At 47.9% G+C, this 16,417-nt stretch overlaps 1 protein-coding gene across 1 annotated transcript in view; it reads left to right on the top strand.

The window, feature by feature from the left end:
* cyp4f3 (cytochrome P450, family 4, subfamily F, polypeptide 3) overlaps nt 1–16,417 on the top strand; it is a gene marked incomplete at both ends in the record, with an annotated part of 92,395 nt that overhangs the window by 48,850 nt on the left and 27,128 nt on the right. The window contains 3 exons of the mRNA XM_084321615.1: nt 6,391–6,520; nt 12,952–13,018; nt 14,401–14,524. Of these exons, the coding sequence (XP_084177741.1) occupies nt 6,391–6,520; nt 12,952–13,018; nt 14,401–14,524 (321 nt within the window). The remainder of the gene's footprint in view (nt 1–6,390; nt 6,521–12,951; nt 13,019–14,400; nt 14,525–16,417) is intronic.

Genomic DNA, 16,417 nt, shown 5'->3' with positions numbered 1-16,417 from the left:
TGATTACTTGATTATCAGAGTAACTTAGTTACTTTGAAAGTAACTAGGTTACGAAGTCGTCGTCGTTCCCCCAACCGTTTTTTTTAAACGCTTTATTGAAAGTGCATAAATTGTTTTTAACTTGTTTCTCTGCACATAACGTAAATTGTTAAACTAGTGCTTCAGCTTCTGTACCATCAAGTATGGTAAAGCAACAGTCTATGATGCTCACAGCATTAGAGCAGCCAGCCAGTGGTTTTACAAAACCAGTGTATCCATTCACATCTAACAAATGCAGGCTGAACTATTCAATTATATCAACTGTAACTATTAAATTGTTTTTATAAATGTCTCTCTATAAACATACAATCAGTCTCTCTTTAACATGTAAATTAACTGTAAATCTGGCAAATAAGAGCTTTTGCTCTGCCACCATCAAATATACATTAATCAAAAGGGAAAGAAACACTCTCTCTTTTGCTGTTTGGCTGGCCTCCGAGTCCTCCTGTACCTACTAGTCGAAGCGTCGGCTAGTGTTGTGATTCCAGATGCTTTCAATGCAATTGGATGTGCTGTTTTTAGCGGTAGACAGTATTTTGTTTCCTCCGCATATGAACGTGAAGTAGTGACTGACGAGTGTTTTGGGATGGAAGTCTGAACAGAAACTCACTTTTAATTTTGCCAAGCGTTTTAGGGTGGAATTCTCCGACGACGGAGCCCTGCTGTCACACGATTGGCGCATATGTCACATGACGTGCTGTGAAGACCCGCCCTACTCTGCCTCTGATTCGCAGACTGTGGATGGGGAATGTGATTGTACCAAAGCAGAGTCACTCACAGACAGAGTGTCCAGTCACGCCGCGGCCCGCGGGACACATTCTTGTGTAACCCTTTCACTGCCACACTACGTCACTCCCAAAAGAAAAACAGCTCAAAATGTATTTTTGACTGTCGAAAACGAAATAAAATACTGCATTCCGCCTGCATTATGAATTTATGATGAGATAGTAACGAAATAGTAATGCACAGCCACTTGGACAAGTAACTGCAATCAGATTACTGGCTTTTAAAGATTAACGCGTTAGATTACTATTTTCGGGGGAAAGTAATCAGATTACAATAACGCGTTACTTAGTAACACGTTACCAGCATCACTGGTAGTGAAACACAGATGAGTGCATGCAATAGCAACTGAACATTTTGAAAGATTAAAGATAGAGCTGATAGCGATAGCAACTGAATATTTTGAAAGATTCAACGTAGCTCCTTTCCAACAATTTTCGTTACTAAACTCAAGTGGTGTATACAGACACTTGCCGGTGGTGAAAATAAGGAAGGAGCTGTTAGTATGGCCACACCCCTGCTTATGTAGCGGATGGGGGTGTGGCCAGGCGGATTGGTGTGTACATGTACACGTGGTGATATTTATTCAGTAGTTAGACTGATATAGGATATGTTCCAGTAGGCAGTGCAGAGTGTAAATCAAATCAAATCAAATCAAATGTATTTGTAAGGCCCGACAACACACATTAATGTCCCCATGGGCTGTACACCTCTTCTTTAAACAAGTCAAGAAGAAACATAACAATAAGTCAAGAACAGAACAAGAACACCATAAGGTCCCACAAATTTAAAATAAATGCAAATAAATGAAAGAATGCAAGCACTCCCAGACATACCCCACGCGAAGGTAAGGAAAAACTCACTAAAACCTAACAATAGGGAAAAATGCTCCACAGGCAGTGTGGAGGAGAGAAACCTTAGAAGGGCCATTCAAGGGGGGATCTCCCTTCTTAGATGTCGGTGATAGTAGTGTTGCAGACTAACAGTTGGTAAGCATGCACTCATGTGTGTAGTGAACAGTGATGCCACAGATTATCCGATTACTGATTATTGATTACTCCTTTAAAAAGTAATCCAAGTTACTTTACTGATTACTTGATTATCAGAGTAACTTAGTTACTTTGAAAGTAACTAGGTTACGAAGTCGTCGTCGTTCCCCCAACCGTTTTTTTTAAACGCTTTATTGAAAGTGCATAAATTGTTTTTAACTTGTTTCTCTGCACATAACGTAAATTGTTAAACTAGTGCTTCAGCTTCTGTACCATCAAGTATGGTAAAGCAACAGTCTATGATGCTCACAGCATTAGAGCAGCCAGCCAGTGGTTTTACAAAACCAGTGTATCCATTCACATCTAACAAATGCAGGCTGAACTATTCAATTATATCAACTGTAACTATTAAATTGTTTTTATAAATGTCTCTCTATAAACATACAATCAGTCTCTCTTTAACATGTAAATTAACTGTAAATCTGGCAAATAAGAGCTTTTGCTCTGCCACCATCAAATATACATTAATCAAAAGGGAAAGAAACACTCTCTCTTTTGCTGTTTGGCTGGCCTCCGAGTCCTCCTGTACCTACTAGTCGAAGCGTCGGCTAGTGTTGTGATTCCAGATGCTTTCAATGCAATTGGATGTGCTGTTTTTAGCGGTAGACAGTATTTTGTTTCCTCCGCATATGAACGTGAAGTAGTGACTGACGAGTGTTTTGGGATGGAAGTCTGAACAGAAACTCACTTTTAATTTTGCCAAGCGTTTTGGGGTGGAATTCTCCGACGACGGAGCCCTGCTGTCACACGATTGGCGCATATGTCACATGACGTGCTGTGAAGACCCGCCCTACTCTGCCTCTGATTCGCAGACTGTGGATGGGGAATGTGATTGTACCAAAGCAGAGTCACTCACAGACAGAGTGTCCAGTCACGCCGCGGCCCGCGGGACACATTCTTGTGTAACCCTTTCACTGCCACACTACGTCACTCCCAAAAGAAAAACAGCTCAAAATGTATTTTTGACTGTCGAAAACGAAATAAAATACTGCATTCCGCCTGCATTATGAATTTATGATGAGATAGTAACGAAATAGTAATGCACAGCCACTTGGACAAGTAACTGCAATCAGATTACTGGCTTTTAAAGATTAACGCGTTAGATTACTATTTTCGGGGGAAAGTAATCAGATTACAATAACGCGTTACTTAGTAACGCGTTACCGGCATCACTGGTAGTGAAACACAGATGAGTGCATGCAATAGCAACTGAACATTTTGAAAGATTAAAGATAGAGCTGATAGCGATAGCAACTGAATATTTTGAAAGATTAAAGATAGAGCTGATAGCGTAAGCTATACGATATATAACCAGGCTTTAAGGTTTGATATTGATGACAGGTTGATTTATAGACTGTCATATAATGGGACTAGGCAACTCATTTCCATCCAGGCTAAGATGTCAAGCGTGCCTCGTTACGTGAGATTTCAACATGTACATTTAGTCATTTAGCTGAACGCTTTTATCCAAAGCCACTTACAAGTTCTGTACAAGTCAGCAGGAAGGGTACAACTTTGGCTACGATTAGTTAAACAGTGTTGAACTTGAGTGCTACAGTCTTGAGTGCATAATAGTATAGACATATTAGCGTAGTAATATAGGCAATGTAGATTCCTTAGTAGCAAAGTGCATAATAGTGAAAGACGGTACAAAGGTTAGTGTTTTCTTTTTTGTTGAGTTTTTTCATTTCAGATATGTATAATTTCTAGAATGTATTATTTTGATGCACTGTTGCCTCCAGCAGTGGTCCCTATACTCTGCGTCAGTAAACTTAAATCAACATCCAAAGCTGATTGAACTGATTGAACTGATTGAGCTGATTGAACTGGCACACGCCATTGAATAGGGAGGGAGGCCAGACCTTTCTTACATTGTGAAATCATCAAGATTCATTCAGCTTGCTATCATTTATTTTCTTAGTAAACCTGGCCTGCACTTCAGCTCCAGATAGTTTATAAACCAATGCATTCAAAAAGTATTTTTTCAGCTAAGAATTGTGTCATGTTGTGTTTGTTGGTGAAGTATTTACCACCTTGTTTAACAATCAGGAAATTAGAAAGTTGTATTTGTTATTGAAATCTAGTAATCCATGTTCAAAAATGATGATATTTTTTTCAGCAGATCTCTTCAGGATTGAGCCAATAAGGCAGTTTTATGTTTATAGGTGATGAGGTGCTTTCATTTTGGGGGCGACAGTGGAAGATAGAGCAGTTGTCTGGTAATCCGGAAGTTCCTGGTTCGATTCCCACTCCTCCCGGTGGGAACATGTCAATGTTCCCCGGGTTCTATGTTCCCCGCTTTTTAATTTTAATTTTTAAAGGGTTCTATGTTCCCCCATCCGCAAAAGGGTTCTATGTTCCCCGGGTCCGATGTTCCCCCTATGTTTCCCATGTTCCAAAAGGGTTCTATGTTCCCCGGGTCCTATGTTCCCCCTATGTTTCCCATGTTCCAAAAGGGTTCTATGTTCCCCGGGTCCTATGTTCCCCCTATGTTTCCCCGGTAGCGATAAAGGCTCGCCCCAGGCTCGCCACAGCAGTGGATTTCAAAGATAGCCACTTTTATAGATAATTCATTTGTATCGCAACAGAGTCACGGATCTAGTCGGGCCACGTAGCATTATGTCGACAAAAATCAAATACAATAAACAAGTGTAAAATAAAGAATTTTAAACGAAGTTTAGCCTATTAAATCATTTTATAAGCGTTAGTTTATTTGCGGTCTGTGTGAGAAGCATCCATCTGCAGAACAACAGCCCAGCTCTCATGTCCCCACGCTGTCAGGCCGTCACAGGCCCGCTCAGCAGCGCCACCCACCCAATGGCTGAATTGCCAATGGCTGAATTGGAGTATTGCACTGTGCAGGATTGATTGATTGATTGAAAACTTTATTAACAGATTTCAGAATGGGTACAGTACAGTACAGCTCAATACATATAATTGTTAAGGGGATGCAGACCAGAGAAAGACTTTCGTCTTGTTTACATCAGGGTCCCCCATTTTCAATTAATCATATGACATACAGATAGACAGTACTGCTACATCTATACATTTATGACATACCAGATTTGCAAATACAGTACTGTTTGTGATACAAAGTGTCCAGAAAAGAGTGTATATACATTTGACGTAGAAACTGTACATTGGAGGAGGTTGGGTAGGTGGGGTGGGGTTGGGTGGGTGGGGGAGGGGGGACTGCCATACTTGGTCATTTACTGTACAACTGGGTTAGGACATTTGTGGGGGCCAGTTTCGAATTGCAGTCTCCCGTAGGTGTTCTTTGAGTGTTTTTGAAAGTGGGTAGTGATTCACATTCCTTTACAGCTTTGGGTAGGGCGTTCCTGCGGGCAGATCCGCGATGCGTTTATTTAAACTTTATTTAACAGATTGCAGAATGGGTACAGTACAGTACAGCTCAATACACACAATTGTTAAGGGGATGCAGACCAGAGAAAGACTTCCGTCTTGTTTACATCAGGGTCCCCCATTTTCAATTCATCATAAATGTAGTTCCCTCCCCCTTGTATATATTTACTGTATGTCACAAATGTAACAGTACTGCATTGAGTATGTCATAAATGTTATTATGAATTGAAAATGGGGGACCCTGATGTAAACAAGATGAAACTGTACTGTACCCATTCTGCAATCTGTTAATAAAGTTTTCAGTCAATCAATCAATCAATCCCGCACAGTGCAATACTCCAATTCAGCCATTGGCAATTCAGCCATTGGGTGGGTGGCGCTGCTGAGCGGGCCTGTGACGGCCTGACAGCGTGGGGACAGAGAGAGCTGGGCTGTTGTTCTGCAGATGGATGCTTCTCACACAGACCGCAAATAAACGAACGCTTATAAAATGATGTAATAGGCTAAACTTCATTTAAAATTCTTTATTTTACACTTGTTTATTGTATTTGATTTTTGTCGACATAATGCTACGTGGCCCGACTAGATCCGTGACTCCATTGCGATACAAATGAATTATCTATAAAAGTGACTATCTTTGAAATCCACTGCTGTGGCGAGCCTGGGGCGAGTCTTTATCGCTACCGGGGAAACATAGGGGGAACATAGGACCCGGGGAACATAGAACCCTTTTGGAACATGGGAAACATAGGGGGAACATAGGACCCGGGGAACATAGAACCCTTCTGCGGATGGAACATAGAACAATTAAAAAAAAAAAAAAAAAAAAAGGGAACATAGAACCCGGGGAACATAGAACCCGGGGAACATAGGGATGACCCCCTCCCGGGCAGCGTGTCGAAGTGTCCTTGAGCAAGACACTTAACCCCTACTTTCTCCCGATGAGCAGGTTGGCACCTTGCATGGGTGAGTGTGTGAATGTGAGGAACAAAAGTGTAAAGCGCATTGGATAAAAGCTGTTATATAAATAAACCATTACCACCATTTTCTTTTAACCATTTAAAAAAAAAGGAATTTGTTTACAGTGGTAACTTGCTGCCCTCTAGTGGTCAGAAAATAGTTATTGCAGTTTATACTGAGAGGTCAATGTTTACAGGTTCACCAGGGATGTGATTCAGCAGCACCGTGCCCTCCTCCACCAGAAGAGGGAGACAGAGACACAACCCGACTCCCTTACTGCCCCACAGAAGAGAAAAGACTTCATAGATATAATACTGATGTCACAGGTAGGAGGGGAAGAGAAGAGAGAAGACTAAGACTGTAGTGGAGAAAGTGTCATAGCTGCACTACTGCAGGTCAGAGACAAGAGGTGGAGATGTGGGAAGAGAAAAAGAGAGGGAGGAAGGAAAGAAAGATGAAAGGAGAGCAACAAAGAGAGGGAGGAAAGGAGAGATAAAGATGAAAGGAGAGCAACCAAAGAGAGGGAGGACAGCAGAAATATGAGAGGGAGGAAGGAAAGATAGAAAGATGAAAGGAGAGCAACAAAGAGGGAGGAAATGAGTGTGAGAACTGGAGTCTGGAGCACAGCCCAATTGCTGAATACACGAGAAGAGAAAGGGAGCGGTTTCAAGGGTGTTTAATTGAATTGAGCAACACAGGAATTGGGGGGGAAAATAGAACAGGGTTAATGTTCTGTCCTGTGGCTGCCACGGCGGCAGTGAGCGAGCAAGCGGTCCTGGTGCTTGTCGGGGGAGCTGCTGGGGGGGCAGCGGGTGAATAGGGGTTCCTCTCGGGAACAGGTGACGTCCAGACAGGGACGCTGGAGCTGCTGGGTGGCAGCGGGAGATAGGTGTTCCTCTCGGGAACAGGTGACGTCCAGACAGGGACGCTGGAGCTGCTGGGTGGCAGCGGGAGATAGGTGTTCCTCTCGGGAACAGGTGACGTCCAGACAGGGACGACGGTCCTTTGGGGCACAGGAGAGAAACGGGTTAGAGTAAGCCAATACACGGAGGGTATCTAGCAGTAGAGCTTGTGGCAGAGACGTCGTACCTGGGCAGTGGTAATTAATACCACGACATCTTCTGGTCAGCGTCGAGGTGTAGATATAGTCCCCTCATCAGGGGAGGTTAGGGTGCAGCTGGGGAGAGTGGTGTGCTTGCCCGTGTGTGAATTAGGGGGATGGAATACAGCTGGGTGAATGAGGGTGAAGGAAGGGGTGACTGAAGAAAGAGAGGATGATGAGGAGTGCGCAGTGGATAGAGAGGGGGATGAAGAGGAGCGTGTGGAGGACGTGAGGGGAAAAGGAGGGGGAGTGAAGTAGGCCCGTGCTGTGATTATGACAGGACCCCCCCCTCGACGGGCGCCTCCCGGCGGCCCAGGCTTGTCAGGGTGAGCCTGATGAAAGTCCCGGACGAGAGTTGGGTCCAGGATCATTGGCCGGGAGATCCAGCTCCGCTCCTCCGGGCCGTAGCCCTCCCAGTCGACCAGGTACTGGAAGCCGCGGCCGCGTCGCCGCACGGGCTCTGGAGCAGGGGGAGACAGGGGACTGGAGACCACCGGTTTGAGCTGGGAGACATGGAAGGAAGGGTGAATGCGCATATGGGGGGGGAGCTGGAGCTTGACAACAGAGGGATTAATGAGGGACAGGACCTTGTAGGGCCCCACGAAACGGGGGGTTAGCTTTCGTGAGACGGATTTGAGAGGCAGGTCCCGAGACGAGAGCCATACCATCTGACCTGGTACATAGGCGGGAGCCGGGGTCCGGTGGCGGTCGGCGAAGCGCCGGTTCTGGTCCGCAGTCCGGACCAGCGCAGCCCTCGTCTCCTCCCAGATCGTCCTGCAGCGACGGAGATGGTCCTGCACCGATGGTACGGCGATCTCCTCTTCCTGGGCAGGGAACAGCGGGGGTTGGTAGCCCAAAGACGACTCAAAGGGGGACTGACCTGTGGCCGCCGAAGAGAGGGAATTGTGGGCGTATTCCACCCACGGCAGGAAGGCGCTCCAGCCGGACGGGTCCCGGGCTGTCACGCAGCGGAGTGCGGATCCCAGGTCCTGGTTGGCCCGCTCCGACTGGCCGTTGGTCTGAGGGTGGAACCCGGAGGAGAGGCTGACCGTGGCCCCCAGAGCCCGACAGAACGCCCTCCAGACCTGGGATATGAACTGAGGGCCTCTGTCGGAGACGATGTCAGCTGGGATCCCATGGAGCCGGAAGACGTGGAGTACCATCAGGTCAGCAGTCTCTGCAGCAGAGGGGAGTTTGGGGAGAGCAACGAAGTGCACAGCCTTTGAGAAACGGTCAACAATGGTGAGGATGGCAGTGTTACCGTGTGAGAGGGGAAGGCCGGTGACGAAGTCCAGGGCGACGTGCGACCAGGGCCGACCGGGGACTGGGAGTGGACGAAGGAGTCCGGCGGGCGGTCAGTGGGAGGCCTTCGCACGAGCACACACGGTGCACGCCAGGACGAAAGCGCGGGTGTCCTCTCTCATGGTGACCCACCAGAAGTGCCTCTTCAGCAGAGATAGTGTCCGGTCGATCCCCGGGTGGCACGTGAACCGGGAAGCGTGAACCCACTCGAGCACCTGGGAGCGGACGAGGTCAGGGACAAAAAGCCGGTTAGGTGGACCGTTACCTGGGTCCGGCTGGGCACGCTGTGCCTCCCTGACGACGGACTGGATCTCCCAGGTGGCGGTGGCCACCAGACAGGAGGTAGAGAGGATGGTGTCGGGGTGTGTGGACCCCTCCTCAGGGACGAACTGCCGGGAGAGGGCGTCTGGCTTGGTGTTCTTGGAACCAGGCCGGTAGGTCAGGGTGAAGTTAAACCTAGCGAAGAACAGCGCCCAGCGAGCCTGGCGAGAGTTCAGGCGCTTGGCCGTTGAGACGTAGGCGAGGTTCTTGTGGTCCGTCCAAACCAGGAAGGGGACCTCCGATCCCTCCAGCCAGTGCCTCCATTCCTCCAGGGCTAGCTTGACCGCCAGGAGTTCCAGGTTCCCGATGTCGTAGTTGACCTCGGCTGGGGTTAGGCGGCGTGAGAAAAAGGCGCATGGGTGCAGCTTCTGGTCGGTGGCAGAGCGCTGGGAAAGAACCGCCCCTACTCCGGTGCAGGAGGCGTCCACCTCCACCACGAACTGGCGGGACGTGTCCGGCTGGACGAGGATGGGAGCGGTGGTGAAGCGCCGGCGCAGCTCGGCGAAGGCGGAGTCCACTGCGTCGGACCAGACGAAGGGCACCGAAGGCGAGGTGAGTTGGGTGAGAGGCGCCGCGACCAGGCTGTAGTCCCTGATGAAGCGCCGATAAAAGTTGGCGAATCCCAGGAAGCGTTGGAGCTGTTTAACGTTGGTGGGACGGGGCCAGTCGGACACCGCTCTGATCTTCTCGGGGTCCGCCCGGATCTTGCCGCCCTCTATGATGTAGCCAAGGAAGCCAATGGAGGAGACGTGGAACTCACACTTCTCCGCCTTGACAAACAGCTTGTTCTCTAGAAGACGCTGGAGGACCCGGCGGACGTGCTGGACATGCTACTCCATGGAGCGGGAGAAGATCAGGATGTCATCTAGGTAGACGAATACGGAGCGGTGGAGTACGTCACGGAGAACGTCATTGACGAGGGCCTGGAAGACAGCAGGGGCGTTGGTCAGACCGAAAGGCATTACCTTGTACTCGAAGTGGCCGAGTGGTGTCTTGAAGGCCGTCTTCCACTCGTCTCCTTCCCGCATGCGGACAAGATGGTAGGCGTTCCTGAGGTCCAGTTTTGTGAAGATGGTGGCACCTTGCAGGGGCTCAAAAGCAGAGTCGATTAAAGGTAGGGGGTATTTGTTCTTTACCGTGATGTTGTTGAGACCCCGGTAATCGATACAGGGGCGAAGGGAACGATCTTTCTTGGAAACGAATAAGAATCCTGCGCTGACAGGAGAAGAAGAAGGGGTGATTATGCCCGAGGCCAGGGATTCGTGAACGTACTTCTCCATTGATTCTCTCTCTGGGCGCGAGAGATTGAACAGGCGACTAGCGAGGAGTGGCGCCCCGGGGAGTAAATCAATGGCGCAGTCGTATTGGCGATGGGGAGGCAGGGAGAGAGCCTGTTGTTTGCTGAAAACTGCCTTCAAATCGTGGTAGGCCGGCGGAATAGCAGACAGATCTATGTTCTCTTTGGGGGGGTACGAACCGGCGCCCTCTAGTGGCGACCGAGCCGACTGTAGACAAGCAACGTGACAGTGGGCGCTCCAGCTGGTCACCAGGCCGGTAGGCCAATTGATAACGGGATTGTGTAACTTGAGCCAAGGCATGCCAAGAACAATGGGATTGTGGGGAGAGTTGGTAACGTGAAACCGAATACTCTCGCTGTGATTCCCGAATAGCAGAAGGCGAAGGGGTACGGTGTGGCGAGTAATCCGCGTGAGTAGTTTGCCGTTTAACCCCCGGGCGTCGCGGGGTATCGGCAGGGCGTCAGTAGCGATGTTGTAACAGGAGACTACTCCGGCGTCGATGAGGTTCTCGCCGGCCCTGAGTCAACCAGAGCAGATAACGGGAGTGTTTGGTTATTCAGACACAGCGTGGCGCGGAATAGCATGTTTGGGCCAGAGCTGGGAGCGATATCTAAACTCGAACAGACGCCCAGCGCTACTGTCGAGCCCCGTCGTTTGGGCGAAGCGAGCAGGAGGCAACTGAGTGACCCGTCTGACCGCAGTACAGGCATGCTCCAGTAGCGAGCCTGTGTCGGCGTTCGCTGGGAGGGAGACGTGAGCGGTCGAGATCCATGGGCTCGGAGGACCTATTTTCTTCGGCGCGGGCAGCGCGACGAGGCGGACCGGTTACAGGCGGACGAGTGGTGCTAGCTTTCTCCCGACGACGTTCCCGAAGGCGCAGGTCCAGTTCTCTGGCCAAATGGATTAATTCGCCCAGGGAGGTGGGTCTTTCTTTGGACGCAAGCTCGTCTTTAATAGTGCCCTGGCGAAAGGCGCCTCGCAACGGTGTGTCCCCCCAGTCGGAGCCGGCGGTGAGGATGTGGAAATCGATAGCGTATTCGCTTACGCTGCGGCTTCCCTGGTGGATAGAAAACAAGCCGGAGGCCCCCTCTGAGTCATCTGGAGGGTGGTCAAACACCTTACGCATGTCGTCGACGTATTGTGAGTACGAATTGCAGAGGAAGGAATTGTTGAAGTGGAGAGCGGTGGCCCATCTCAATGGCGCGCCTGTGAGCAGCGCCGACAGGTAAGCCACTTTAGACCTATCGCTGTGAAATGTGTGGGGTTGTTGTTCGAACACTAACGAGCACTGGAATAAAAACGCACAGCATTTGGAGATGCTTCCGTCATAACGTTCCGGTGCGGGGACAGGGGGTTCCCTATGCGGGGGGCTTGGTGCAGCGGGGGTAGCGGCTGATGAGCCCTGCTGTGACAAGTGTGCCTCGATAAGTTGATACTGTTTTTCTCGCTCAACGAAGTCGAGGGCGAGAGCGGCCAGCTGTGCCGTGACGGCGTCTAGGGAGTGGGCGAGTTGGTCTACCCGGACGGTCTGGCCGTTAATGATACTCACAGACTGCTTCTGAAACTCTTTCCATTCCTCGGTCTCGTGTACAGCTGGTGCTGTCATCTTGGTCGTGGTATTCTGTGAGAACTGGAGTCTGGAGCACAGCCCAATTGCTGAATACACGAGAAGAGAAAGGGAGCGGTTTCAAGGGTGTTTAATTGAATTGAGCAACACAGGAATTGGGGGGGAAAATAGAACAGGGTTAATGTTCTGTCCTGTGGCTGCCACGGCGGCAGTGAGCGAGCAAGCGGTCCTGGTGCTTGTCGGGGGAGCTGCTGGGGGGGCAGCGGGTGAATAGGGGTTCCTCTCGGGAACAGGTGACGTCCAGACAGGGACGCTGGAGCTGCTGGGTGGCAGCGGGAGATAGGTGTTCCTCTCGGGAACAGGTGACGTCCAGACAGGGACGCTGGAGCTGCTGGGTGGCAGCGGGAGATAGGTGTTCCTCTCGGGAACAGGTGACGTCCAGACAGGGACGACGGTCCTTTGGGGCACAGGAGAGAAACGGGTTAGAGTAAGCCAATACACGGAGGGTATCTAGCAGTAGAGCTTGTGGCAGAGACGTCGTACCTGGGCAGTGGTAATTAATACCACGACAGCTTCTGGTCAGCGTCGAGGTGTAGATATAGTCCCCTCATCAGGGGAGGATAGGGTGCAGCTGGGGAGAGTGGTGTGCTTGCCCGTGTCTGAATTAGGGGGATGGAATACAGCTGGGTGAATGAGGGTGAAGGAAGGGGTGACTGAAGAAAGAGAGGATGATGAGGAGTGCGCAGTGGATAGAGAGGGGGATGAAGAGGAGCGTGTGGAGGACGTGAGGGGAAAAGGAGGGGGAGTGAAGTAGGCCCGTGCTGTGATTATGACAATGAGAGATAGAAAGATGAAAGGAGAGCAATAAAGAGAGAGAGAGGACACTAGAACGTAGGAGAGAAAGGACAGCAGAACGTAGGAGAGGGGGGCAGCAGAATGTAGGAGAGAGAGAGAACAGAAGAACGTAGGAGAGGGGGGGGGTAGGCATGGGTTCAAAGGAGATATTTACAGAAAAAATTACAAAATGTCAGAATTGTTAAATTTGTTGCACTAAGAGAGAGAGTGTGTGTGTGTGTGTGTGTGTGTGTGTGTGTGTGTATGTGTGTGTGTGTGTGTGTGTGTGTGTGTGTGTGTGTGTGTGTGCATGCGCGTGCGTGTGTCTACCAGGATAATGATGGGCGGGGCCTAACTGACAAGGAGATTGAAGCGGAGGCTGACACCTTCATGTTTGCAGGTCAGGGAGTTTAAATTTAATATTTCTTATTTTTAGGGGTAGGGCTACCAATTTAATTTATGTTTGGATCACTGATTGGGCCTTTAAACAGTGAGATATCTCTGACACTGAACCCTCTCGGAGATATTTTCTCTAATACTGCAGCTAAGGATGTACTGTTCCCACTTTTTCATAGCTGATTCTGAATACTTCTACTTATTTCTGATACAAAGTACTATTACTCTTAAACAGTACAGACTTAAATGGGACATATATCAAGTTAATATACTGTAGGGTAGGTCTTTGAAGTAAACATTTCCCCTAAACATGTCTTTTATGTTTTTTGCTGAAAAAAAACCCCACTTGGATTATGCATTCTAGCAGCCTCTATACCTCTGTTTCAGCCCTGTTCTCATTCTAGCAGCCTCTATACCTCTGTTTCAGCCCTGTTCTCATTCTAGCAGCCTCTATACCTCTGTTTCAGTCCTGTTCTCATTCTAGCAGCATCTATACCTCTGTTTCAGTCCTGTTCTCATTCTAGCAGCCTCTATACCTCTGTTTCAGCCCTGTTCTCATTCTAGCAGCATCTATACCTCTGTTTCAGTCCTGTTCTCATTCTAGCAGCCTCTATACCTCTGTTTCAGCCCTGTTCTCATTCTAGCAGCCTCTATACCTCTCTGTTTCAGCCCTGATCTCATTCTAGCAGCCTCTATACCTCTGTTTCAGCCCTGTTCTCATTCTAGCAGCCTCTATACCTCTCTGTTTCAGTCCTGTTCTCATTCTAGCAGCATCTATACCTCTCTGTTTCAGTCCTGTTCTCGTTCTAGCAGCCTCTATACCTCTGTTTCAGTCCTGTTCTCATTCTAGCAGCCTCTATACCTCTGTTTCAGCCCTGTTCTCATTCTAGCAGCCTCTATACCTCTGTTTCAGTCCTGTTCTCATTCTAGCAGCTTCTATACCTCTGTTTCAGTCCTGTTCTCATTCTAGCAGCCTCTATACCTCTCTGTTTTAGTCCTGTTCTCGTTCTAGCAGCCTCTATACCTCTCTGTTTCAGCCCTGTTCTCATTCTAGCAGCCTCTATACCTCTGTTTCAGCCCTGTTCTCATTCTAGCTGCCTCTATACCTCTGTTTCAGCCCTGTTCTCATTCTAGCAGCATCTATACCTCTGTTTCAGCCCTGTTCTCATTCTAGCAGCCTCTATACAGTACCTCTCTGTTTCTGTGCCTGTAACAAATGAGCTGCTTTTATCATACAAATAGGTTAACCGGCTGTAGTATGGTAGTGAAAGGGTTAACCTTCTGTAGTGTGGTAGTGAAAGGGTTAACATGTTCTCAGTGGTGAGACAATGCTAAGTGACTCCGGTGTGTGGTGTAATAAACGAGGCTCCGCCCTCTTCTCTTCAGGTCACGACACAACCGCCAGTGGGATCAGCTGGACGCTGTATAACTTAGCAGGCCACGCCCACTTCCAGGACCAGTGCAGACAGGAAGTGACGGACCTGCTGCAAGGACGAGAAGAGATAGAGTGGTTAGCGCACGCACACACACACACACACACACACACACACACACACACACACACACACACACACACACACACACACACGTCACACACACACACACACACACACACACACACACACACACACACACACACACACACACACACACACACACACACACACACACACACACACACACACAGGTTGTGGAATGCTCTGCCCTTGGACCTTAGATCTGTGGTCTCTGTAAACACTTTTAAAAAGCAGCTAAAGACTGTGCTGTTTAAACAGGCGTTTGGCGAATTATGCTCTATGTAAATCTTTTATGTCTTTTTATCTGTTTTGGCTTTTCCTGATCTTTCATGTTTTTTATTATTTTCTTTACCATGCTGCTATCCTTTGCATTTTATTGATGTTTTTACTATGTGAAGCACTTTGTGACCCTGGTCTGTGAAAAGTGCTATATAAATAAACTTTACTTACTTACTTACTTACTTACTTACTTACTTACTTACTTACTTACTTACTTACTTACTTACTTACACACACACACACACACACACACACACACACACACACACACACACACACACACACACACACACACACACACACACACACACACACACACACACACACACACACACACACCGAAGATTGGCAAAAAAAATAAGTTTGATACATAAAAATGTTTTGTGCAGTGACACAGTCTATAAAATACTGCACACAGTGCCCTTTGGTCAAAAAACGTCCCTATTGACTCCCATGTTAAAGACGTTTTTTGAAAATTCATTGCAGATTGAATTTAGATTTTTATAATTTTTTTCATAGGACCCTTTATGGGCATTTACATATGCATGATTACTCATTTTTTTCAAGATGGCCACATTGCGTCATCTATTTCCGGTGGCCACAGCTTGTGTGTTTACTGCTTATATCCTGCATACCGTTAAAAAAATATTTTTATCTAAAATGATGAGAATGTTTTATGGAGGTCTTAGTGTGGTGTGCATGCGTGTGTTGAGAAATGAATGTGTGTGCATGTGGTCATTTGCAGCCATTATGTGAAAATGGCTAGTACACAGTAATGTACTGTACTAGTAATGCTGGTAATGGCTAGTTTTCACATAATGGCTGCAAATGACCACATGCACACACATTAATTTCTCAACACATGCATGCACACCACACTAAGACCTCCATAAAACATTCTCAAATCATTTTAGATTAAAATATTTTTTGAACGGCATTGCAGGATATAAGCAGTAAACACACAAGCTGTGGCCGCCGGAAATAGATGACGCAATGCGGCCATCTTGAAAATAAAGTTGTAATCATGCATATGTAAATGCTCATAAAGGGGCCTAGATGATTTTTTTTTTCAATCTGCAATGGCGTCGTTTTCAAAAAACTTGTTTAACATGGGAGTCAATAGGGAAGTTTTTTACCAAAGGGTACACCGTGTGCAGTATTTTTTTTGCAGGCCAATTACTTTTTTTAACTATAGAGTAAAAAACAAAAAAAATGCAGACTTCATCTTTTGCCCCAGAAAAACTGCCTGACTTAATTTCAGGGGATATGCAATCAACCAAGACAAGGTTATCCCAAGTACAGTATGTACAGTATCTACAGTTGGGAATTGTTTTGTCCCAGGGGTGCACAAAGGTTAACCAATCAGTCCAGGGTAATGGTTCTGTATCATTAGGGGATCCGCTCGGCATCACTCATGCACTCCCTCGCGTACGTGCACGCGCACTGAATAAATTCCACAAATGTACCTTTAATACCAGTATTCGTCTGACCACACCCCTCGTTAGCTTACCTTCATAAGCAGGTGTGTGGTCACCTGCTCTCCTCCTTCTCGCTTTCACCACAAGGAAGTGCCTCGGTAGTACCCCACTTGACGTGTTGTTAGTTGA

Source organism: Notolepis coatsorum (assembly GCF_963971535.1).
Source record: "Notolepis coatsorum genome assembly, chromosome: 1".
Lineage (NCBI taxonomy): Eukaryota > Metazoa > Chordata > Actinopteri > Aulopiformes > Paralepididae > Notolepis > Notolepis coatsorum.
The sequence above is the reverse complement of the archived record's forward strand: the minus strand, read 5'-3'. Positions and strand labels throughout refer to the sequence as shown.